Here is a 26,696-nt window from a genome sequence, read left to right on the forward strand (position 1 = left end):
GCTAAACAGAGGCTAATTTTGATCAAAATCACAGATTTTTTTTTCTAGATTCGGAGATAAATAGTGTTTTATGAAACACTCTTCTTTCTGATTAACTCCTCTCTCCTCCTCTCTCCACCTCTCTCCTTTCTGGACGGACACTAACTTTATGGGAAGAGGCAAATGCCTAAAGATATCAGCTTCAGGTCAATTTTCAGGGGCCAACATTATGGACACGTTTTGAAACACTGCGTGTTATCAATCGCTTTCGCTCATGATCGCGTGTGCATTTAAACAGTCTGGTTCTCAGATTGAAGACTTGAACAGGATGTTTCTCAGTCATCCTTGGACCGATTTGAACAATTTAAAAACTCAGAGACGTTCAAATCTTAACTGTTTTGATCTTCCCATGGGAAGCCGCTCTGCTTTGTCAAACGCGCTCCGGAGAGCGAGAGAGAAGTGTCGGCTTTACAGTTGCAACAAAATTACTTGGAACTGAAAAGATTTTACAGTAGAAGAGATATTTGTTAATATGGTTAATATGGACAACTCCTGACCTCAGTAACACTATATCAGTAGCCGTATATATTGGAAGTGTGGGGAATTAAGCGTATCCTGTGTTAATGTGCCAGCGGAAGTTCCAGCAAAGGGCAAGGACGTCTCTCCCACACGAGCCCCACGCGCGGTTCACACGGAGCGGGTATAAATATCCCGCACCTGCCCCGTCTGCTGCTGCAGCCCGTAGATCCATGCACTTTATCTGCAGAGGAGTGCAGATAAGAAGCAGCTGCTGGAAGGGAGGGACACGACGGGACTGGGACTGTGACCACAGAAATGAGGGAGGAAGGAAAGCTAAATTTGATACAAAAGGGAAGGGCCAAAGTCGGGGAAATAATGGAATCAAAATAATCAAATGGAGAGGAACCTGCAGCCTCAGTTTGGGTTCATGTTTTCTGTCCGTTGCTGATATGACCCAAAAGGTTAAGAGCTCAAACAATAAGCTTTTTATTTTCCGAAGAATTGATAACCACGTATATGACCTTAATTTGATTTTTTATTTTGCAAACTGTCTACTCGAGAAGTATACTTAGTTCCAGATCAGTGGTTCCCAACCTTTTTCAAGTGCTCAACAAGTGCTACTTTCTTTAGCAATGAAAATAACCTGAAATAAAGATGTGATGTATCGAAAATGAGTCAGAAACACCTCAGAACAAGTGAAGTGATCTAACCCTAAACTAAACGAGTCAAAACAACTCAAATTTAAATGATTATGCTCAATTTGAGACATTTTATCTAATCTAGCTGGTCATTGTTTGGAGTGCATATTGTAAAGAAACAGGCATTCAAGATTTTAAACATTTAATTTCCTCATATAATGTCAATTATAACCTCTGCCCCCTTATAAGCTCTGGGCCACACCTGCAATGGCAAAAAGCAGGATGAACAACAAGTGAAAGGCAGTACGGGTGACATGCCTTTAAGACCCTTCTCCACATCTGAACCATGATCTTGGTTAGAAGTGCCATAATGGGAGAACCCTTTGCCAATTGTGCATGTGTTTATATTGGTGAGAATGAGGAAAGAGCGCCACCTGTCTAGTATAATCAGTGGCGTAACAAGGGTACCGGGGGCCCCAAGCAGGAGGGGGCCCTCTGGAGGCCATTTTGTGCTCTGCGACGGAGGGATTGGGGGGTTCACGGTGACGAACGCTAGCTTGTTGATGATATTTGCATTCCAAACAATGAAGGCTGCTAAAACAAAGCACTTTAGAGACATACAACTACAGTAACTTATTACACTCGCTGCTGTTTTGCTCTCCTTCCTCCTCTTTATTCTCTTTTTCTTTCCTTTTTGCTGCCAGAAGCATAACTTCTCCACATTCTGTCGGAGCTGTGTCTGTTTATTTCCAACATACAGCATTCACTCTCTCTCTCTCTCTCTCTCTCTCTCTCTCTCTCTCTCTCTCTCTCTCTCTCTCTCTCTCTCTCTCTCTCTCTCACTCTCTCTCTCTCCTTCTCCTGAGAAGCAGGTGAGGGACTGGCTGGGCTCATGGGGCCTTTTCAGGGAGTATGCGACGGCCAATTGTCGTTGCACCTTGTCACTGCTGCATCAGTGACAATATTCTCTTGGTCATTTCTGTCAAATCTGTTGGCCCTGCTAGCTCGGGGGCCCCAGGCAGTTGCCTACATTGCCAAATAGCGAGCTACGCCTCCGAGTATAACAGAACCCACGACCTGTGTTACTTTCTTCAGCTAAAACATTATTTTTGCTGACTAAAATAACACTAGAACTAAATAAAATGTACTTATTCAGGATTAAATCTTTGATTTGCCAAAACAAGGGGGACTAAAATTTGAAAGGGCCTCATATCCAGGAGCTCTGGGCAAGATTGGGCTTTTGTGCCCCAATATATTAAAAAAAAACATAGATACAAAAACATATATTAAATTTTTTGCTATACCAGTGCTTTTAAACACACTTTGGATAAGCCTAATTATTCTTAATTATGATGATGGTTATGAATATATTCTTTGTTGTTTTAAATAATGAGTACATCATCATGCATCGAACGCACCACAGATTTATCACAGGAGCCTCCACTCTTGATGTAAATATCCACCGCAATGTTCCACTGCTCCCCAGAGGTGTAGAAGGACCAGGGAGGACTTGTTTGAAAGCTTAAAATCACTAGTTTGCAACACAAAAGATCACAAGTCTCTATCACTTTTCACTGAGGTAGAACGTCAAAAAGTTCACGAAATGCACCGGAATCTTTTTTGTCGAATGAAACTGAAAACTGACCAAAGCTTGACTCAAACTGAATGGCATGTAAATGACGGTATGTTGTGATAATCAGCACTGCTCAAACCCTCTTGCTTTAAGTTGACACTGCCTTTTCTTTATCTTTAGGGCAAATCAATGTTTGTCACATTTGTCCCTGTAGCCGGAAGGCTCGCTCAATCGCTCAATTGCAAAGTGTGACCGGCGCCCTGAAGCTGAATGACTTTATTGATTGAATTTTGTTGTTTAAAAAAAAGAAAAGAAATCATTACTGAGTCATTTAATCATTAGGTTAGTTCTAGCAAAAGCTTCAGTCTCAAAACGAACAGAAAATAAATGACATTTTCAGCCGGGTCTCACTGCGATAAGTGACAGTGACGGCCATCTGCTGCCTCGGCCAAAAGGTGTCATCTGCCTCCGGTGTCACTGTCAGAGCGCTTCACAGAACAGGCCAGATGTGTCAAAACAGCTTAAAATGGCACTTAAAAGTAAAAATAGTCGTCCTTTAGGGTTCATACAGGTGGCAGCAAGTCACATGTGACAAAAACAAGTACATTTAAGCCAACCATTACATTTTTAACTGTGTTTAATTCTTTTATTTGATCGTCCAAGTCGCTCCACAAACCAACCCCTTGTACAGAAACACATCTACGTTTTTTATTTGTTGTTGCCTCGGGTGTTATATTGGCTCTCTCTAGGCTCCAACATCTCCTGGATATAATTATGATTATGCGTCTTATTCATCACTTCTTGTGTGTTAAGCTCAACAATTTCATGTATTTTAAAATATATTTAACAAAGATAGGATTTGTTGGTGTATAATAGTCAGCTTTATTAGTGATTCTGGAAAAATAGTGGAAAAAGTGGAAAAATAGCATCTATAGGCTTCATAATTAATAACTTTCAGCAAAACGCGCTGACAAATGTGTTTTGGGGCCTTTACTCTTCTTTCGACAAAGCTATGGAGCAAAACAGAATGATAATATTGCATTAGTCTTATGTAGCGCTTTTCCAGAAGCTAATTTACCATTCTGTGCATTATTCACTCGCTCCATACGCAGTGGTGATAAACTATATTTGTAGCAGTGGCGGCTTCTCGCTGACTACAGGGGAGCTAAATTTCCCCCATAATTTCCCCAAAAGATTTCCCAAATCAAATGAATTTTATTTAGCAAATTTACGTATTAAAGAAGAACTAAGTAAGCTGTTTACCTGAATAAATCCTTTTCGTAGGGTCTTTCATCTCCCCTCGGTGTCTCTGGCCACTAAACCACACTTGCAACTTTCCGTGCCACTGGGTCAGAGACGCAATTCTAATAGAATCACAAAAAAGAAGTACAGGCTAACGGGCAAAGCTAACAGTATTTACAGCCAAGTTTGAGTGAAAAAAATGATCTCCATTGCGTCATTGAGTTACGGCACAATATCCCTCTCTCCCTTTGTCTTTTCTGTCAGCGTAGTATTTACTCTCACGGACAATTAATGATTGTCAATTAATGAAAAAAAAATGCTACATGCTACGACACCTGCAGTGGAGCTTATGGCCTCTAGGGGCATAAGTCACTTAGTACTGCTTTAAATGTCATGATAAATCCACTGGAGTGTGTTAAATGTTGTGAGAAAGTTAGTTGTTCATCAGATGTTGCAGTGTGGTCTCCCCCGTCGTCTCCCTGTCCGTCAGAGCAGCTGAAGCTTGATGTGAATTTCCATTGATGCTCGCTCATTAGAGTACAGTTTCTGATTGGCCGGCTATTAATTTCCCTGAGAATCGGCATCAAAGCATAGGACACCCACCAGTTGAATGCTGATTGGCTGCCAATATTTAGCCTTAAAGGCTCTTTATACTTTTTATGTGCAAACAAAAAAAAAAAATTGGGACCCAATGGCTGCATGTGTGGTTATCATGTCGTCTGCACTTTCCATCACAGTGGCGTCTGTGGTGCTCCAGATCTATTGTTTTGTAGGTTTTCTGGTGAGAGGGCCCGTCAGCAGTGAAAATCTGGAAAATAAAGGCTACTGGGTCACAGAAAGGTCAAATACGCACAAAAAATAATAATAACAATAATATGCATTTAATATGATTGTCTGGAAATTTTACAAATGCAATAGATTGCGTATAGCGTCCTGGTCTGAAGTTTCACGTAACTACATCTAAGGTCTTTCCCTTTGCAGATCCTGGCAACTAATCACAATGCTCGGTTGCCATAGCTTTGACCAATGAGACAAACTTTCCTGCAAAATGGCCTGTCAGTTATCTCTGTCTTTCTCTTCATTTTGCAATCTTAGACTTTGATTTTAGAATTGAATTACAATCGATTTAGTTATTTCTAATGCCTGTCAGAACCACTCTCACCACAATTCTTATCACTATTGTAAAGTCTTTACCAAACATAATTTTTTAAAGTGGGAAAATGTGTTAATGTATTCAGATGTAATTATGGTCTATAAAACCCTAAATGGACTAGCCCCGCCCCCATTACAGGAGTTTATACAGCTGAATGTAAATACAAACACACGCTCATCAAGCAGAGGAGACTGTAAAATCCCACTTAGAAAGACTTCTTTTGGACAATCTGCCTTCTCAGTACGAGCAGCTCACTCCCGGAACTTGATCCCAACAGAACTGAGGAACCTGACCTCACTCCACACTTTTAGAAATTCTGTGAAGAAGTGGCTTTTGGACAATCAGACATGTGAACACAACATGGTCTAAAGTCACCACTGACACATGTCTTGCTGTGTGGAAGATTGTGGTGTTTTGTGTATTGTCCCTTTCTGATCTTTTATCTGTGGTAATTTACCTATTTTTTTTACATATTTAATGTTGTCATTCATCATTCACTGTCTTTTTATGTCTCTGTGATGGTGTTTTTGCTGCGTGTTTGTGCCTATATGGCTAGCTCCGGCACATTTACATGTTGAAAAAACACATGTTGATTAATGTGCACTGTTCTAATTCAAATAAAGATTAAAAAAAAAAAAAAAGAATTTCCCCTGAAAAAGATAGAGAACTGGCAGAGAAAAGGTTTTATTTTTAAGCAGCGTTATGCCACAAAACATGTATTTGTATTCACACATACAATCATCGAGTGTGACTGTTCACAGCCGACATGTCTTTAAGCCCCAGCATTCACACATTGTACAGTTCTCAAACCTTTTCACATCAATGACCGCCTCATAAAATATCGAGTTTCCGAGATCCGCCCGGATAAGACGGAGCCCAGGCGTGGACTAAACCAAATGTGAAACCTTGCCAAGGAAAAAGACGTGCTCTAAATTTGGACGTAAGTGGTAAATCTTCACCAAGAAAAGACCAAATTGTAATGCCATATTTTAACACTAAGTTTGACCTGTTAGAATAAGTGCAAAGCTAAATATGACAACATGTTTTAATTTAGTTCTGGTCTTTGTCTTTTGATGAAAATGTCTCCTTGTTCCTTGGGCACTGAATATGAAAGTCAGCTGAAAGAGAATCCATTTGTTCAACATTTGCTTTCTGTGAAAGAAAAACACAGTCTAATATTTACTCCTTGTTCTCCTCCGTCTGAAATTCAGACACTTTCAAAACACAATCTTTTTCCGCTTCGATTGACATTTCAGAAAAAAGGGAGTCAATAAATCAGTGAGCGGGTGACACGGCTTTGGGCAGTGGATATTGCTCCAGGACGCAATTAAGTCCGGTATAGATTTATCTGATGAAGGAGTGCATTTCCAGTCACTGTTCTAATCCTTCGCCCCGGCCTGTCTACTGGAGCTCAGGACAGGACGATGTGTAAATGAGGGGATACAGAGATTAAAAGGCACCGTATTTTGAAGTAGGGGAGACCCGGGGCTGTTTGTCACATGGGTTGGTTGCTTTTTATAGTCACACTAGGGGGTGCTGTGACTTGATAATGTTACTATCAACTTCAATCTAAAGCATGTCTCCTAAACCACTCCCGATCGTCCCAAACCCAACGAAAACTCAACTCCCGATCGTCCCAAACCCAACGAAAACTCAACTCCCGACCGTCCCAAACCCAACGAAAACACACCTCCCGATTGTCCCAAACCCAACGAAAACCCAACGAAAACCCAACGAAAACCCAACGAAAACCCAACGAAAACTCAACTCCCGATCGTCCCAAACCTAACGAAAACACACTTCCCGATCATCCCAAACCCAACGAAAACTCAACTCCCGACCGTCCCAAACCCAACGAAAACACACTTCCCGATCATCCCAAACCCAACGAAAGCGCAGCTCTCAATCGTCCCAAACCCAACGAAAACTCAACTCCCGATTGTCCCAAACCCAACAAAAACAAAACAAAACTTCTGGAACCTCTATAACAAGTTGAAATTTTAATTCTTATGCATGTTTTCACTTAATAGCTTATTCAAAACAAGATATCCAAAGTGCTGTCTAAAAAGAAAAAAATTGTACCAAAAAAAAACTTGGCTCCATCCATTGTTTAAATGTTGTTGCTGAAAATGAAGGCAATTTTGATCATCTTTATGCAAATGTAGCGGAGTGGAGGTGATAGTTATTAGCTTGTTAACATAAATGTTGTTGCCACAACGCCAGCCAGTATAACTGGAAAATAACTTTAGCGAGGTTCTAGCTTAAGGCACACAGGTGCATTAAAAAGGACCAGGCAGAGGAAAATGATTTACAAAAACATTGTTTTGTCTTAGAATAAGTTATGTTTCTTAAAAGTTCATTTCACTTTACAGGGCGCAGGAGAAAACAAAACAAAAGATCCCACCAGGTAATGAAATGAAGCATGACACCCTAGCACGCAGACCCCGGACCACGTCCAGCTACATGGCACAACTCGGACCGGCATCAGCTATGTCTGAGCAGCAGGAAATGCACCCGCATTGATACTACACAAACTGCAGGACGCTCTCACCATCGAGACATAGAAATTGCCTTGCAAAGTTGATGGCCTCCTGACATGACGACCAACTAGACAACCCCAGACTAGCCGAGTAGGTGTGACGTCGGGAAGGTGAGAGGGCAGGTGATGCGGAAAAGGCCCTTTTTAGAACGCATCCCCTGCATCCCATTGGCTAAATGCAGGGACACCTATCCCACCTCACTACACATAAAGTCATTTTTTTATTGTTTTAATTTTGTCTGAAAACCCCTGGTTAGAATTGGGCAATTTGAGTAGACATGAATAGTGTGATCAGGAAGTATTTTAGAATTTAACTCGTCCTTTGTTTCTTGTTTTGTTTTTATCTCAAGACACAAAAAGTATTAAATGCAATAAGATTTGAAAAGAAAGACACGCCTCCTTCAATTTAATGTAAATATGACTTCTGTGGGACATTCTGTTGAAAAGCTGTGGACTCATGGGAAAAAAGTGTGAGAACCATCCATACATGAGCATTGTTGCATGTGTGTTTCCCCCGTCCAAGCCCAAAAGTTACAGGTATGAGATGGATGGAAGAATGAGACATGGCGAACCCTGACTTCCTTTATATATAACAAGATTATTTGGGGAAAACGATGTAGTGCAAGTCATATCCAGGCATTTTCAAACTCATCTCACTTCTGGGACTTCAAAACCCTATAGAACCACACAAATTGAATCATGCAAGTTTTCTTTTTGCCGACCAAGCCATACACTTTTATCAATCTCTCCGAGCTTTCCATTACACGTATAGCCGTAACAAATCCAATATTGCCCTCAATCCAATATGTGCAGCCCGACATGTCCAAAAACACAACGTCTTTGACCGGATCCATCCTCGTGAAAATCCTCCATTACTTCCTCACATCATGAAATAAGATACAGTGGGCACCTGTGATTGGCCGAGGGGAAATCCAGCGATGAACGCAGGGAGATGCGGCGTGAGGGGGCCGTGAGCCGAATGCTAATGTCCTGTTTAGAGACGGGACGGTCCCTCCGAAAATAAGCCGCCCTGTAATTAAAGTCAGCAGTCACCGAAGAGAAATCGAAGGGGAACAAGGGGGAGCACTGGAGGTGAGGGATTAAGTGAATTTGTTAAGGCTAAGAGGAGGATCAAAATATGTTTTCAAGATGGAGGTCTAAATGAATTGCATAATAATAGTAAAAAAATACATTGCCTATGCTGTAATGTCTGATATCCTATCTTTATTACAGATGTATATTACTTTATGTAACTTGACTATTACTTTCTTTATTTTCTTCGGCTGTCTACTTGAATTGATTGACATGAAAAATTCTTCTTTAAAGGAACAGGCTACCGCTTTTCCATACTGTTCTTACCTGAGAGTAGACGAGTTGATACGTACCTGTCTGGTCTTTGTGCCCGTGGAAGAGCGTGGTCGCGTCCAACTTCACCCCCGTTTGGAGCTACAGGAGTATGCTGGGAGAGGCCAAATGCTAACAACATCTATGGTTGTAGTGCTTGACTGAGGGTGCGCAAAACAACCAGACAGGAATGCATCAACTCGTCTAAGCTCAGGTAAGAACATATCTCAGAATGGAAGAATGGTGGCCTGTTACTTTAAAGGGGGGATTTAATGCAAAATCGACTTTTTCAAGCTTTACATCATGTTATTGTGTCATTCCCTCATTTAAAAACATGCCTGAAGTGTTGCCTTGGCACATTCACGTATTTTTGAGTAATCTGTAAAAACTCTGATGGCGGCCATTTTAGGGATAGGTTTGCCTGAGTCCTCCTAGGAACGCCCCCACCTCCTGGAGACGCCTCCGAGCTTTCGTCACCAGCCGAGTAACCAACCACTGCTCCTCAGCAGAACCCCCTCCCCACTGATGCCACAGACAGCGTGTGGAGGGGGCGTGTCGGAAAGGCTCAGAGGTTCTTAAAGAGACAGAGGCCTATTTCAAGACATTCACTACAGCCATTTTGAGAGAGCAATTTTATACAAGGCAGTTATTCTAATTTATTGCATTTACAGACCAACAGAAGGTTTGGTCATCATTGTAGTGTGCTATAGACTGGTGCTATGTGATTGAAAAAAAACATAATACCCCCTCTTTAAGATGATTATTCTTTTTTCAGTGTATTACCTATTGTATCCAGTAGATGGCGTTCATCGTCCTCTGGCCCAATGTTTGTTTTTTTAACGGTCCATCCCGGTCCAATTTATGGTTTTAATTAAAATATTCTTTAAAATATTTTCAGTAGAAGATCAAATTAACCTTAGTGCATTGAACTACGCTGAGTTTATGAATATAATTTTCCTGTCATTCTTGGCGTTCTTATGTGACATCTGAATAGGGTTCTGCACACGTTGGATTGTGACATTTGTGATATACAGCAAGTGGAACGTGTTTTTGGCTGCCAAGCGAATCTTCCACGAATGGTACAATTCGATTTCATGCTCATATTTGATAGAAACCAACTCTGCGCCTCAGAGTCCGTTTTAGTACCTGCAGTACACCCGATGGTTGTGCTCCTCAGGGCGCTCCTGCACTTCCTACTCCTGCTGTCATCCCTGATCTTTGGGGGCAGGAGGACAAAGTGGCCCCCACAAAGGACCCGGAGTGAGTGAGTGAGTGGGCAACGATGGGCAAACTAGAATTCGAGAAGTCCACCAAGCCAGCGCGGCAAAGCGAGGTGACAGCCAGTCTTACCACGCATATAGGAACCACCTTTGCCTGATTCCATTCATGTGACACAAACGTGACGGTTCGTATTGGCCCACAGCAGCACAGGGGAATATTTGTGTGTAGTGATTGGTGCCATCGATCGCAAGACGTGGAAACCGGTCACAACCGTCAATTCAAAGTCATGATCCTCGGTCAGAAATTTAGATTTGTCGCATTTGTGACATGTCGTTATGTGCAAACCCGGCATTAGAGCACAAGCCAAGTCTGAGGTTCGCCAATTAGCGTTCAAATCCGAGTCCTCTGATCCAAACCAGGCCAATAGCAGGAGCAGATTAGCATATTTCCCTGTAATTATCGCTTTAGATTATTTCCCCTATACACACCACATTTAATAACCTCACAAAGGGGAGATGTAATGCAAAACTGTTTTTTTTTAGCTTTTAGAGTAATCATGTTCACTTTGGTCATTTCTTCTTTACTGTCGAAGCGCTCCTATCTGCATTTCCTGGATTTTGTTGCATAATACAGGGGCTCCCTAGCCTGGCTAACACCAGACTAAAATCACAAGTGATATTTAGTCTGGGGACCACCAATGCATTTTCTCGTAGGAGAGGTGTGGTTTACGATCGTCCATACTCGTTTATTGGGCGATACGAAAAAAAAAAAAGTCTATCTTGCGTCTGCACGTAGCCATAGCCAATCATATCATCGTATGAGATGACGAATGACGTACCCGCTGTAAACTTTTGAGATAAACTATTTAGAACACGGTCTAAAGCTTGATCGAAAAATACCATCGTGTCTGCTGCTGTCACGTTGGATCCGTAAATAAACTTTTTTTTTTTTTATCCGTAAATAAACTACAAGCTTCCGTGCGTCATCGTCTTGCCGTCCCTCCTCGCTCTGTGATTGGTTCCCAAATCCACCGGAGATTTCGGCCATGGTCCCCAGGCTGTTGTGCAGTTCGAAATAATTCGAGCGCACACAGCAGCATGGTGTTAGCCAGGTTAGGGGCTCCCAAACATTTTTTGGCTGGGACCCCCGTTGTATGAAGTTATTGCCTCTTATGCTACTTTAAAGGAACAGGCTACTGTTTTTCCATGCTGAGATATGTTCTTACCTGAGCTTAGATGAGTTGATGCGTACCTGTCTGGTCTTTGTGCGTGCCCTCAGTCACGCACAATGACCAAAGATGTTGTTAGCATTTGGCCTCTCCCAGTATATTCCTATAGCTCCAAACGGGGTGAAGCTAGAAGCGACCAAGCTCTTCCACGGGCACGCACAAAGACCAGACTCGGCTAAGCTCAGTTAAGAACATATCTCAGTATGGAAAAATGGCCTGTTCCTTTAAGGCAGAAAAACATCAAGTTAATGGAATATTTGAATAGATTTAACAAATGATATGCTGTTTTACACTCAAAAATATACTACAAACAGTGGCCTTTTTCTTTTGATTTGACCCCACTTTGGGAACCACCGGACAGAACATAGAAGTGTCACTTAAGTTCTGGGTGTTTTTACAGCGTGATCAATTCGTTAGCATGCCATTAGTTGAAAATGAATGCCTTTTATTTATTTATTTTACGCTAGAAAATTCCCATTGCTGCCTGCGGGGGGCACTCTCACCAGGCACTGAATGAGGTGAGAGAAAGGTTCGCAGAACAAAGTGAAAAAGGCCAATCTAAAGCCATTTGGTCCATGAAGTGGCCCGTCTTTTAAGCGTAAACGGCGCCGCACTTCAGAGAGTTACTTTTATTCACGTCACAGATTAGTGCCTTCCCTCGTGCTGCCGCAGCATCTCATTACGGACCAGAGATGCCCCTTTATTTTCCCCGTTAAACAGTCCCAACTCCTCTGCGCAAACACATGCAAATGACAGGGACGTTCCCAGTGGCCTGTAATAATGAGATGAGGTCACGACAGACAGCGGGCCGCGGGATTACACAATGCTCCCGAAGGAAAAGTCTCCCTGTTAAAACGTAATTACAACTGTAAAAGTACCAGTTTCCCCTTTAAAATGCTCAAATAAAGTGGCTATACCTTTAATGGTGGTTCGGGGCATGATAAAGTTGAGGTTAGTGGCGCAAAGACGGCACTGTAATAGGGAGCATTTCCAAGGTAGTGCTTGTAAACAAATCAGACTCAGGGTTGTTTGGTGAAAGGGAAAAACGGTTTACTTTCTATTTCGATCATATGTTTTACTTTGACATGGGAGGGAGGATGGGAAACAAGTTAATGATCTAGAATAGGCTAAGTAGAGTCAAGTAATATAGTAATGTAACGCTATGAGGTCTATTTGAACAGTAGCAGTAATGGATGTATGAAGCATGTAGAGATTGAATAAGTAGGCTACTTGAATGAACTTATGGGATTATTTATAGCTGTGTAAGTACTGTAAGTATAACCTATTACATACATAACATACTCTGATAGTTTGAAGTCTAAGCCATGGCCCTAGACCTGATTTCTTTCTATTTGTGGAACACAATGCTAGCTGTTGCCGTTTACATTACTGTGACAGCATCTCTGTGATGAATTAAAATGTGTACACTCCCTCTGTCATTGTTTGTAAAAAAAAAAATGGTATATGAGCTTTAACCTGATACTTGCCGTCCCCTGATCAGCGAGTTAGGGCTAGGTTTAGGGTCAGGGGTTAGGGTTAGGATGAGGGTGAGGGACGTCAAATGTGATGTATGGGGTGAAGTTGGACGTCAAATGTCACTCACACAGATCTCACACATAGTTTTAGAAACAAATAGGTCTTGGCTTTCAAATGAGGTGTCACACTGGCATATAGGCTGTAAGCTCTCCTGTCAATACGAGCGATCGCAATGTCGTCACATCCGTCGGCCGTGGTAGGCATTTCACATTTTCATATTTGATAAACATTTTATTAAAATCCTATAATCAGCAAAAAACAATGACCATAAACAGTGCATTGCTTCTCTTGCGCTGTAACAGATCTATCATTTTATAAAACTGAGTTAGAGGCCTGGATGCATCAGCTGTTGCCTACCATTCACCAAAACATCCGGCGAAAATTGCGGAAGTAAACAATAACAGCGATCGCTCGTATACGCTTTGAGATTTGGGTATGCATACCTAAACTATCAGAAAACAAGTTAATATGTAATAATAAAAATAAGAGAGAAGTCAGTCCTAACTTTCAACCACTGTTGCAGACCACTTCAGTCATGTGAATTCAAGGAAGGCAACAGTTGGCCTACCTTCATTATATCTTGCAGACAGAGCCTTATAGCCAAAATTGAGCTTCAATACATCCATCAATCAAGTTGTTTTGTAAAGCCCAATATAACAACAGGAGTTGTCTCACAGAGCTGTGCCATACATTCAAACAATGAAACAAAAACCAGTGTGATGTCCAAGCAAATGGACATAAGAAGCCGTCAGCAGCAGATGGAAACGAGCCCCGGGCGTCCCTCGTCCTTAGACCCTTTCACACGGCAAGGAAAAACTTAAAAAGCCCAGTGAGAGAAAAGAGAAACCTCGGGGAGAATCACTGAAGGAGAGATCCACTCCCCTGGACGAACAGGGCTGAAGACCATGGAAGAACGTCCTTTTTGAAGCTTCGGTTCTTGCTGTCCAATCCCTGTTGGATAAGTGCTCCTCTGTGGATGGGGCTGAAGACTGCGGTACTAATGTCCGGCCATCTGAAACAGAGGAGGGGGACACCATCTGAAAAGTGATGAACTGACAACAGATAAAGGAGATTGTATCATAATAAAAAGACAAAGCATATGCAGTAAGAAGAACCAGCGCTCTGTGAACCGTACTTCTTACAGCAGTGTTTCTCCTGAAGCAGCTTTGCGTGAGGCTGTGGGTTAGAGCTTTACCTAACTGACCTGATCGTAAGCTAAGTAGTCTTAGACTATATCCACACGAAGACAAAACGCTTATGTTTTCAGAAACTTTCTTTGTAAACACGAAGCCAGGTTAGTAAATGTGTGCGTCCACATGGGTCGACTCAGGTCTTTGAAAATGGCGCAATTCATCTTCCAGGCCTGTGTGAGGCGCTGTGACACTAACACAGATATTAGAACAAGATGTAGAGGGGCATGCACAGCAAACTTTTGTGGAATGTAAACAGTGAAAATGGAACTGATTCAAGGATTTAGGATCTACAGAAGAGATGAGGAGGCGAGTTTATTCTTCAGACGTAACGGGACTAAAGCAGAAAAACCTGTCAGTGACTTTTACTGTCAGTCCAAAAACACAGATTGACTCGGCCGCGTTTTTCTACTTGTCACCTGTGGCTTGTGGACGGCAGTGGAGCAAAGAGGAGCGGAATAAAACCATCATAGACCCATGAGTAAAACTCATAAAGTCAGTAGATGTCATCGTTTTAGTAAAAGTTGCGAAGACGTTGTAACAACGGCGCCACGTAAACGGCGTTTTGAGATCTTTCCACTCTGGGACCTAGTTTGGAAAATGTTGCAAATGACTCGCAAAGCACCGGGCTCGTATGGGCGATACACTGGATTGATAATATCTTTGCGTTTCGGTCCTCAGTTTGACTTCGTATGGACAGGGCCTTAAACGTAGACAGATGAGCTGGAGATGGTTTCTTAAAACCGGCTACACACGTGTAACTCTGCTCTGAACCAATAAATCAGTTGCAAAACAGGGCACTACCTTGACTGAATACCAAAACAAACTTTTATCGCCAGAGGTACCTACTTTTTCCCCACTGCACATATCTAAAACGACAGCATAGCGTTTTCTTTAGCCTATTTTACTCGAACTGCGCCCACGAAAGCGTCCAAATTAATGCCCCTTCTCTTAAAAACGTGCCTGCGCAGCTTTACAGGCGGCTCCACGTGCTATTTATTTATCCTGTATGATTTGCAGACCGCCAGCCCCGTTTAAAAAAGACGCTCTAAGTTAAGAAATGACACAACGGGAACGGAGAATGTGTGCGCTTCATTCTTACGAAACGGGGGCGTTCACGTCAAATCTTTGCTGTTAATGTGCTTTTAAAGGGGCAAAGCGCGGCTAAAGTAGTGAATAAATGGTAAAATATGTTGTTATGGTTTGGTGAAAAGGAAAAAAAAACGAAGGTAAAGGCATTTTCGTGGGATTTCGAAAAGCACAGACCCGGGAACACCCCTGTTTCCCGTTTTGGTTCGGCCCACAGCCCCTTTTGGTGGCTACGGCGCAGAGAAGTGGAGCACAACATGTTGGAGAGCGGAGCCGCGCGTCTCCGACCAGAGTTAACTTTTTAATCCCGGGTTTTGGAGGCGCTATTGTCGGCCAGCAGAGAGGAGGAGTCGCCGCTGTTAGCCTCTGGAGCTCTTTTTGGAGTAGGGTGGGGGGGAATCGACTAACACAAACACAATGTTATGAGAAGCTGGAAAAGAAAAACTGGAGCTGCTTTGATTTTCTTTTCTTTTTCTTTTTTTTTGTGGGTCTTCTTTTTGGGCTTTTGTGATTTATAACTCCGAGGGGAAGGAGACGCAGCAGCGAGGAGAGAGGACGTTGGAAAGAGAGCACCGACCGCTGGATAAAAAAAAAAAAGGCAAGGAAAGGAAAGAAAAGCCCCGAGTGTGCGAGAGAGAGTGTGAAACGCGGGGTGTACAAGATGCAGCCTGCCTCGGCGTCGGCGTGGTGCTGTTGGAGCTCCGTGCTGGTGACTTTACTGCTGTGCTACGCTCCAGGTAAGACAAAAAATCAAAAGACAAAAAATAATCCACCACCTCCTGGACTCCCAACTTTTTGACTCTGTTGATAAAGGCTTTTTTTTTTTTTTTTTTTTTTTTTTACAACTTTGATATTGCGCTTTTCCACGTCTATTTACCCCGCTCCTTCTAATGTGGCAAAGGGAGTGCAACGTGTGTGTGTATTTTTACGCATCGCCTATATTTACTACAATGTATGAGCTCTCTCTTCCTCTTTTTTCTTTCTTGTGTAGCATGGGTCTGTTTTGGAAAGACGCAAATCACTTCCAATCAAAGCTCTCCATATATTTTTGGAAGTTTTTGCGCGGCGATACTACATATATTGGGTGACATAATTTCACTACAAGCGTCTCACGTTGCACGCTTTCGCTACTGATACTGCGAGGCTTTTCTTAGCTCACAGGTGTCGTGCACAGAAGAAGAAGAAGAAGGAAGAAAAAAAAAAGTCACCTGCCAGCCACTTGTACGCGCAAACGTTACGTTATTATGACACGTATAGGATTTGTAACGTGTTGGATTATATTACGCGCGCATGGAGAGGTTTTCTCTGAGATGGGATCAAAGTGACGAGCTCCTGTGATCCACCTCGGCTTGTTGTGGTGTTGGACTGCGGGTTAGTGGGATTTGGGACGCTTCTACTGCGCGGTTTTGCATTGAACAGGTTATTATTTCAGCATTTTGGGGACATTTTTGGGGTTTTTTCCTTCCCCTTCCACTCTTTTAGACCGGTTTACCCACTTGACTCCCACCTGAACCGAGGGCATTTTCTCCAGTTCAGTTTTACTTCTCATTTGAAAGCTAAGACCTTCAAAACTGACTGTCGCCACTTTTTCGGCGTATTTTTTATTTCCTTTTCATCACTTTTGCTGCATCTTATGTCTTTTTTTTAAAGGCACACTGCGTAACATTTTGGACTAGACTGTGGCCGTCAATACGAAACATGCTCCTAATGACCAGCTCGACACAGTAAATGCTATTCCTGCAGTAGGTTATCAAATAATGTACTTGGATGGGAACCAAACCTATTTAAATCTCAAATTTAGTCACATCTCCATGGCGACGAGCTGGAGACGTACCCACTGCCGGTAAAGTTACAGTCACGTCTTAAGGAGAGCTGAGCCGCTCACAGCAACAGCACATGTTTGTTGAGGTATTTACCAATGATGAAAATAGCCCATAAAATAAATGCTTGTATTTCAATTTTATTTACTGGGTGAAATTCTACGCGGTGTGGCTTTAAACTGTTGCTTTATCATCATTTTTCTGTTGCTTTTTGTCACCTTTTTGTCATCCTCATTTATGTCTCAGTTTTGTCGCTATTTTGACGTCTTCCCCAAGAAGCTTTTAGATTTGGGTCAAGTCGAAAATGTTCTCGTTGAAGGCGGGGAGTAAGAGGTTGACCACCAATCCCCTCTTCTGGTTGTGTTTTGTCCCCCGTCCCACTTATTGAGATAACACCCCACTTTTTTTTTTCATCATTGCCAAGTGAATTGAGCTGTGAAAAGTCTGATTTCTTCAGGGAATGACATAATATCCATTCTCTTCTCATAAAATGTACTTCTGTTCAGTGCCGTAACTCTCTGGGTCGGTGTATTTTGGAGCCTGTTATCTTTGCCTGTGCTTTTGGGGCTAAAACGGCAAATGAAATGATTCTGTTTGTATTGTCATTTCTTCGTGATTTCTCAAGGCTGTCCCCCCCCCCCTGTCGCCCCACATGACACAACATAGTCCGTCTTCTATTGGCGAGGTCACCTAACTGTTTTGGATGACAACGCTTGGTCGTTTGTCATGACTGGGATGTCTATATTGGGGAGATTTTCTAGTCAACTTTCTAGCAAACTACTCTTTATGTCCGGAGAAATGTTTAAATCTGTTAAAAATCCATCATGTCAACTTAACAGCAGTTGTTCTTGACATTTGAGAGTTAAGGCATTTTTGGAATCTGTTCCAGTATGATACATAGGGTGTTAAGTCCTTTGTTATTTCGTGAGTCTTTCGTCCTTTCTGGGTCCGATATGGACGATCTTTGTCATGGGATGAATTACAGTGTGACAGCAAACTTATCTATTCTGTTTCCCGCTCACGAATAGAACTCCCTCAAAGATAAATCCACACATTTTCTAAAACCATTCACTTTTAAAAACATTTTCTTGCTTGCAGCCGCCATTCTGTGCCAACTCAAGTAAATCCTCCGACCAATTCCTAGCTTTGAACGATGACATTTCACTCGCGCTGAAGATTTGATTTTTCTTTGGTGAATTTTTCAGCTCAGTGTCTGAACAAATTCTTGCTTTTTTTAGTTTTTGTTAGTATGTATTACTTCTTGGCGCTCTCTACTGCATGAACCGGTCTGTTGTCATTGCACTTGTCAGTTACTACAGGTATTTGCAACCTGACAAGATGCCAGTGCTTTCCAGTGATCTGCCCTTGAAGTCGGTGCTCGACGGTGTTTAATAGAAAGCCAAAGTGGACTCATCCAACCGGCCTCTGTATTTTGTGAGTGCATGTGGTTCTTGTTTTAGTTGAGTCTAGCTTAGTCGCGATTTCTCTTAACCCCTTACCTCCCACCTGAACCGAGCACATTTTCTCCAGTTTGGCTTTACCCCAGTCCAAAAGCTTCTGGAAAAAAAGCTGTGAAAATAGCAACAGAACTGAGACGAAAACAATGATGGAAATGTGACAAAAAAGTGAGAAAACATTGACAAAAAAATTACGAAAAATTGATGAAAAAGTGGCAATAATGTCACAAGAAATTGACAAAAAAATTGAAGAGAAAAGGACAAAAATGTGACGAAAAATGACAAAAATGTGACAAAAATGTGACAAAAAAATGGAAGAAAAAATGGAAAAAATGACAAAAAAATGACAAAAAAGTTACCAAAATGAGTTGAACACCCAACAAAAAAATGCTGGAAAAAGAAATCGGATGACGTGAGGAAAAAGATCCTCTAGGTTTAGGCGGGTTGTTAAGAGATTAAACATTAAGCGCTCCAGGATGTGTTTTAGATTGCGCACTGTGAACTCAATCTGAGTTTTCGAAACATAAATTGCACATCTCATCCAAACCATTTTGCCAGCAACGATGTAATCACACTTTTCCCTCCCCTGAGATATCCACCCATGCTGCAGGGCATTTAAAGTCATTGAATTAATTATGCTAAAAATAAGGCCTTGAGTGTCATTAAAGGATTCAAGATTCATTGTGATTTCTCTGCGCACGCGAAAACGGAATACCGTTTCGCAGAATCCACCAAGGTCGTTCAACCAAACAAGATTAGTCTGTAAAAGTATAATAATAAATGGTTTATAAAAAGTATGCTAAGGTGCATCCAGTTAAAGTGCACTCAGAGCAAATAAATACAGTTAGAAACGTGACAGTGCAAGAAGCAAAAACTTTAAATTGGATTCCAACTGGCATTAGACCTTAATTTCTTCGAAAATAATGACCTTTTTTACTTCATAAGTTTGTCTAAAATACATTTCCGGTCCAAAACCCTTTCAACTGCACTGTTGTTTGCTCAAAGGTTGCCCTGCTGTATCCAATTTACATTTGAATATTGACATTTCCTTTCATTCCCCGTTTTGATTGAATGTTTGCAACTCTTATGAAAGGAAATATGAGCAGATTTTTTGTCGTCCTCGTCTCTCCCTTCTCTCAGAATATTCCATACCCCCACAACTTCATCTGAATTGTGGAAATGTGGCATGTGTTTCCCCACATCCTCGTGGCGTTCCCCCCCGGAGGGCAGCAGTAGCGCTGGTAATGGCCTCCTCCCGAGTGATTTCCCCTTGTTTTTTCTGACACCTTGTATTTACAACATGTCAGGACAGCCGCTGGAATGCGGGGACCCTACAGAAGCCTCGGTGTCTAAACATACGCCGGGCGCGAAGGGCAGGAACACAGGTGCGGCGACGCTCGGCCCTGGCAGCGTCGTCGTAAAAAAAAAAAAAAAAAAAAAAACGAACAGGAAGCTGGCGGCGCTAAAGTGCATGTTTACTTTGTTGCTTTCATGGGGTTTTTGAAACATTTCGCCTCACGTTTTAATTGATTTGATTTTCTCTTGTGTGTTTTGTGGGCAGATCACTGAGTGTTTCATGTCCAAACAACGTGAAAGAAATGAAAACGCTATGAACCAAAAACTTGCACAAGATCAATGGACTTAGATGTGCTTCCTTAGCCAAGAGTCCAAACCAAGCACAGGGAAGCTGCATTTAGCCATTACGCTGCATGTGATCGAATGTGTTTTTATTCATTGAAAATTGTGGACAAACGGCTGCAGAAAATCCTTCACTATGTCCATTTTACGTCTTTTTGAGATCTCTTTTACAGTTTTTGTTGTGGTTTGTCTTTGCTGCTACTGCCCCTCATCTAAGCTCATATTCACAACCCTTCAGTGATTGCTATGATGTTACCCTTCTCCAGTTTGGAAGCAAGTTCGTAATGATGGTGGTAGGAAGGAACCAAAACTTCGTAGATAATGAGTGATTTTAGATATCATGCTCGTATAATGACATGGAAATACTCTGACCATCAATACTCATCCAATAAATCGAGACAGCTGGACATTTCTTGACACAGACGGCCAACGTTTCTTGATGAACCAAATGACTTCTCCAGGATCTAGTCGGTAGCCGAGTTCCATGTGAGACTGTTCTAGCGTGAACTAGAATTTGGTAGTCTGTCTGGTGACTTTTAAACACCTGTGCACTAAGGCTGCACAATAAATCCCAAAAATGATTGTATCGGGGATGCAGTATCCGTATCACAAGAGGTCACAATGTATCGCAAAATCACTGAAGTCTTCCATCTGATTAGGATTGACACATTTTTCACTAACTCAACAAAAAGCTGCCGAAGTTCAGTTTTAGTTATGGTTTTCCAAATTTAGCCTCATTTTAGTGCTGATTTGAGTGTTTTTAAGGTCTTGTTTCTTAGACAATGGCGATTGGCGCATTCCATCTTGAAACGGTTTAGTAAAAGATAGATTCCGACAGCGACATGTCACACAAGGGGGAATAAGCGCCGAATTATGTTCTTCCCAGTGGGTGCCCAGTCAAAAAAATAAAAGACGGGGTTAGGATCGATCTCACAAACCCGTGGCTATGAGCCTGGTGCTTTACCTGTGGAGCTAAACGAGCGGAGCGATGGTTTGCAGCACGTGCATGAATGTTATAAACAACGGAGTAGCGGCTTTACAGGATAAGCTATATTTATTGAATCATTTTGTTATTAGGGCAAATTTGCCTGGGTGCCCATTGCCAAAGATTTAAGTGGGAAGAAAACCTCTCATGGGAATTTCAGTTTTTCTATATCTTTAGCCGTTTCTGGTGGACGATAAACATATTTATCACACGAAAATAAAGTCAAGCCGAAATCAGGTAAATCTGTTTATTCAAAGCAAAAGCAGGCAAAAAAAATCCTCCCTCAAGTTAGCGTATGTAGCATTAAGCTAAGGTTAGCTTCGTCGCTAGCATTGTATTGCATTTATGGACTGTTGAGCGACTTTACTCCTCTTTATGTCTGAGGGTATAAGAAATATAACTCTGATAGAATTAAAATTTGCCTACAAAGTTATGAAATTCTGCAAGGTTCATCAGTCCATTTTTGGGTGTTTGTTCAGCTTGATGACAAACTCCTTTGGCGAGAGCAAATTGATGTGGATGTGCAATAAAATCACAAGATCAATTGGTATAAGAAATATTACTTATGTTCATAATTCTGTAATGTTAACATTTTATTATACTCTAATAGGCCCATACCTTTCCTACTGTAATATTGTCTGGTCAAGTACTTTTCCAAGTTACCTTAAAAAAAATCAACTTTTGCAAAAGGCTTTTGTTCGCATAGCAACATTTTCAGATTATAGTGCACCAAGTGCTCCTCTTTTCATGAAGTTACAGTTGTTAAAGATTAATTATTTTAGTATTTATCAAATTTATTTATTTGCCCAGATGATAAGACGAGGAAAATCTCTATCCTGCTTCAGCAATTATTTTCTTGAGAAACGTCAAGTTCATTGTTTTAATACCAGACAGGCACTGACACATCTTCCACTGTGCAAAAAGAAACAAGTGAAATTTTCTTTTCAAGATATAAGCCTTGATACTCAATCATAAAAGAAATCATAAAAAATATATATACAGTTCCCAGTATTTCTGTTTTAAGTTTGTGATTGAAATATTATACTTTGTGATGTGATGATCCACTGAAATGATTCATTGATGATTGATGATGCAATGGGATTTTCATTTGTCATGTATATTTTGACAAGAAGGAAATGTTCATATAGGGTGTGACGCAAGTATAAGCCCTTTGGGGTTTCTGTCACACTGTTTTTTTTTATGTAATCAAAATGTCAGTAGTTATTTATCTAAAAATAAATGAATAACAAATAACAAATTTAGTAGATATATATATTCATAATTCAGCGTTTGTAATGTAGCCGTTAATGGTGGAGAAATGTAGCCTCTATTGCGATGATATTGTATTGTCATGCAGGCCTGCTGTGCCCGCTGTGTGTTAGTGGTGTCTTTGCAAACTTGTGGGAATTCAGTCACTAACTATGGCTGTAGAGAAGTGTTTTGGTTCATCGTGAAATGTTTATTGTCTCGCCTTTTTAGACTGTTTAATTGTCTGTCTACAAACATTTTCTCACAGACTCGTTCAGTCTGTTTTTTAATGTCACTTTTCAGTGAATTAAACCGTTTGCCTCAAAGTTGTTGACTCCCTCAGCGATGTTACAGAGATTTTATTTACTTTTACTTTAGCACAGCATATGGCCTTAAATGGCGGTGGCTTTTAATTATTGACGGCATCACACTGGAATAAAGCAGGCCTTGTACGATCAATAGTGCAAAGCCTCGTCAGAAACACTACAATATTCATGAACATCGGGGTTTTCTCCAAATGCAGTGCCCTGTTTATACATTTATTTCGTTTTCATCCCTCCCTGGCCACATCAGCGCAGTCACATCCACACAGTTCATGTCGATAACGCCCAGAATAAAGACTTACCTCCCCGGGGTCGGCGACTTGTTGGATGCGGGCCTCGCGGCGAGTGTCGTATAATTGGCTGCTGGGGGGACGCCACCTCGAACAGAAGGAGTGCAGATTGGTGACCAGCCCTAAATGTCACCGGGGGAGACTGTCTCATCCAAAATGTCAACCCGATAAGATTCAATATCCAATTCTGCCACCACCCCCTCCCCTCCCGTATCTCTCTCTCTTTCACGCAGTTATCCGTGCTTTCCCCCGCCTCAACCCGCGGCGGGATCATTGTCGCTTTGATTACGCACTTGTTCGACTACAAAGCGGTTACATCTGCCGCGATCCCGTTTCGACCGTGTTTTTGGCGCTTTACCAATTTGCGCTAATCTCTGTGAAACGCTGTTGCCACGTTACAGAAGCCATGGAAACTTGCGATGATGTTTACGTCGGGAAATTGGGTGCTGATTTTTTTGTTTTTCTTTCTTTTCTCTTCTATCCCTCGACCTTCATCACGTCGTCAAGTGGTCGGCCTTTACTTTCGCGCGCCTGTCGTGACAGAGTTAAGGGGGTGGCTCTGTGGTCAGTAGTCGCTGTAGTGAAAGGCAGCCGGAGGACGCCGCGGCGGGTTTGCTCGTTTGCCGTATAAATGGCCATGACTCACGCCTCAGTCGCTCTCCCACAACAGCTGATCGTCACGCCGAGGTCCGCACAGTTGCTCCCGGGAGCCGACTGTTGTCTGAGTCACGTCGACACATTTGGCTCCCCTCCGATCGCAATCTGCGTGACCTATTTCGATCTTGTGCAGCCGTGGAGTGGAAGAACAGGCACAAATGAAACTTTTGTTTATAAGATATCATACCTGTTATGTTCATTAGTCCTGAAGAAGCGGAATATCCCAATCTGTTTACCACTTCGCTGGCTGGTTTACTCGAAGTGACGAACTATGAACTCACACAAAGAGTGAATGATGCCAGCCTAAGCAGCGGTGAATATCCTCCCAGCATAAAGAAAAAGTTGTAAATGAATTTGTGCTCATATTCACATATTCTATTGAAGCTATTGACCCTACAAACAGCCAAAGTAACTCGCATTCATAATATATTGGAGTCCAAATTCCGCAGTGTTGCTTTAAAGGTGGGTTACAGGGCCTGATCTGGCCCGCGAGATGATTTAATCCGGCCCCCGCCCTGTAGAGCATAAATTCCAGAGTATGTAAAAAAAAAAAAGTAAGTCTCTATCCCATTCCTGTGCGAGGTTATGATTTTTTAAAGAATAACCAGAATGCTCATTCTAGCCACTAGAGGGCATTACATTTGAAAAAAAAACAGGAAAGAGTTCCACACGTGTCCAGCAGAGGGCACTGACATAAGAGAGAGCTCAGGATATGAACAACACATTATATAGCTACGTGGTAAATGGACAGTCTGCCCCAGGGCGGCTGTGGCTTCAATAACAACTTACCACCACTGAGTGTGGAGTGAATGAATAATGACTATGTAGTACTTTGAGGAACTTGTGACACAGGCTTGTAAAGTGTTATGCAAGTGTAAGACGTTGTTATTAATGAAGCTACAGTCAAGTTGGGGCTTTGACCAAATCACAGCTCATTATTATTCATTTATTGGAAACATTTTCTCTATTATATTTGGCCCGCGACCCACAATGAGTCTTGATTTTCTCATTACGAAGTAAGAACACAAAGTCCCATTCCCAACACCAACCTGCTTCATACACCATCATAAGAACATTCTGTATCTCTTCAAATGTAGCTTTAAAGCATTTTTATGAATCTTAAAGCTAAACTTTTTAACCAGATGTTCTCTTTATTCTCTCCCATTTCTTGTGCCGGACTCATGCAGCCATATTGTCCACCCAACACAAATTCAATGTAAAAGCTGAATTCTCTTCCTCCAGACCTTTGCCCTTGCAGGCGTTCCTGAGCCGTGCTTTCTGCCTTCCCATCACGCGTTACAATTCCGAAATTTCCGACTTGTTGTCCCGCAGAACACAGCTCCCAGACCCACGCCGCGTTTGACAAAGTGGGCCCGCAGTAATTGTGCCCGTATTAAATGCTGTCGTGATGTTGATATTTCCTGAATAAGTCCCAGCGTCGACAGATTTATCGCAGGAGAGAGTTGTTTTTGGGACCGAATCCGCGGGAGTTTTTTTTTTTCTCCCGGCTAGGGACGGCATTTGATTATTTTTGGCAAACAGTTTACCCCGTGTTGAAGTTTTCACTCCGCCCAAGCGCAGTCTGTGGGGGAAGTTTTAGCGGACATTTAATGGGAAGATTATCCTTCATTTCATGGGGTTGTTTTTGGAAGCTGAGCGTGTTCCACTTAGCACCAAATGAGACAATAACAAAGTAACGGCTTGAGTCTCTGCTTCAAGAGGATATGGAGTTAGTCACTTCTACATTAAGGCGCCAATAAACGATTCCAATTCAATCGAAATCCCATTGACGAAATCGCGAAGGCTGCAATTATGTCGGGAATAAAGTCTCCTTTCAAATCTTAGTGCTTCTGGACAATTTACAAAAATCTCGATTTCAATACCAGCATGGTATCTGCAAAGTTAAAGGGATATTTCAGGATTTTTGACATAGGGCCTCATTTCCTAGTTGGTGTTGTTGATTTCTGGAGATATGTATGTTTTTAAATTCATGCAGTCCTTACATTTAAAGTTTAGTAGTGCTAGGCTAGTGCATGTCTATGGTAACTAGTAGCCTGCATTAAAAACAGTCGGACCCAAGCACAGTGCTCCTAAGGCAAATCACTTATAACACCAGACGACCCATATAAACGTCTGTGTTGACTGAATAATTTTTGAAATGTTTAAAATAAGTTATATTTGAGCAGCATCCGCTTCCTGGTTGTAAGCTACGTAGCGGCGGAGTGATCTGCTCTGTTACCGGATCTACAGTAGTTACGGCGTTACGACAAGTGGAATTCACAAAGGAGCTTATTACAAATCAGATATGGCAACGGTTGGAGGACGACCCCATGATTTTGAAGAGGGTTTTTAATGCAGGCTACTAGTTACCATAGACATGCACTAGCACAAAATGAGGCCCGATGTCAGAAATCCTGAAATAGCCCTTTAATCTTTACTGTACAATCAGAATCGAAAGCAAGCACAGAACAAAAATTGTATATCTATCGATCCAGCTTTTGATGCTCTTGGTCAAGAGACCTTTTTCCACATTTTTCTTAATTTTGTCCCAATTTTTTAATATTTTGAGATGAACCCAATATTGTGAATGTGCATATCTTTCACTCATTATTGTTCTACATGACAATATTAAGAGTATAGGTGTCGGAAAAAGTATTGTTCAGTTACCATTATCAAAAACCAAGTATTGTTAAAGTGCTGGTATCAAATCAAATGCACGGGTACCCAGCCTTATAAATGGCTAATCTAATCATTCGCCGTGCTTATAGGGAAAAAAGCAAGTGAGATATTTTTCCTCGAGACAGAGCGGCCCAGACTGCAGCATTTGTATTTGCCTTATTACAGTCAATTGAAGGTGATAAAATGTATTTGGAGGCCAATAAACCTTTGGATGAAAAGTTTTTCCCAGGACGTTTTATTCTTGTTGGACTGAGACTTCGGAGGGACCAGTGTTTCTCCAACTTTTTTTTTTTTATTACGAACGCTGCAACAGAAGTCTGCAACGGACCAAAGCTCGTACTGCTTTTC

At 41.8% G+C, this 26,696-nt stretch overlaps 1 protein-coding gene across 2 annotated transcripts in view; it reads left to right on the forward strand.

The window, feature by feature from the left end:
* The first annotated feature begins 15,711 nt into the window (after window positions 1-15,711).
* The window catches only part of lrp4 (low density lipoprotein receptor-related protein 4), a 190,260-nt gene continuing 179,275 nt past the window's right edge, over window positions 15,712-26,696 (forward strand). For both annotated transcript variants that reach the window (XM_079555012.1, XM_079555013.1), the window contains exon 1: window positions 15,712-15,988. In XM_079555012.1, coding sequence (XP_079411138.1) covers window positions 15,913-15,988 — 76 coding nt within the window. In that variant the 5' untranslated portion in view covers window positions 15,712-15,912. The remainder of the gene's footprint in view (window positions 15,989-26,696) is intronic.

The sequence above is a fragment of the Gobius niger genome, assembly GCF_951799975.1.
Source record: "Gobius niger genome assembly, chromosome: 4".
NCBI lineage: Eukaryota > Metazoa > Chordata > Actinopteri > Gobiiformes > Gobiidae > Gobius > Gobius niger.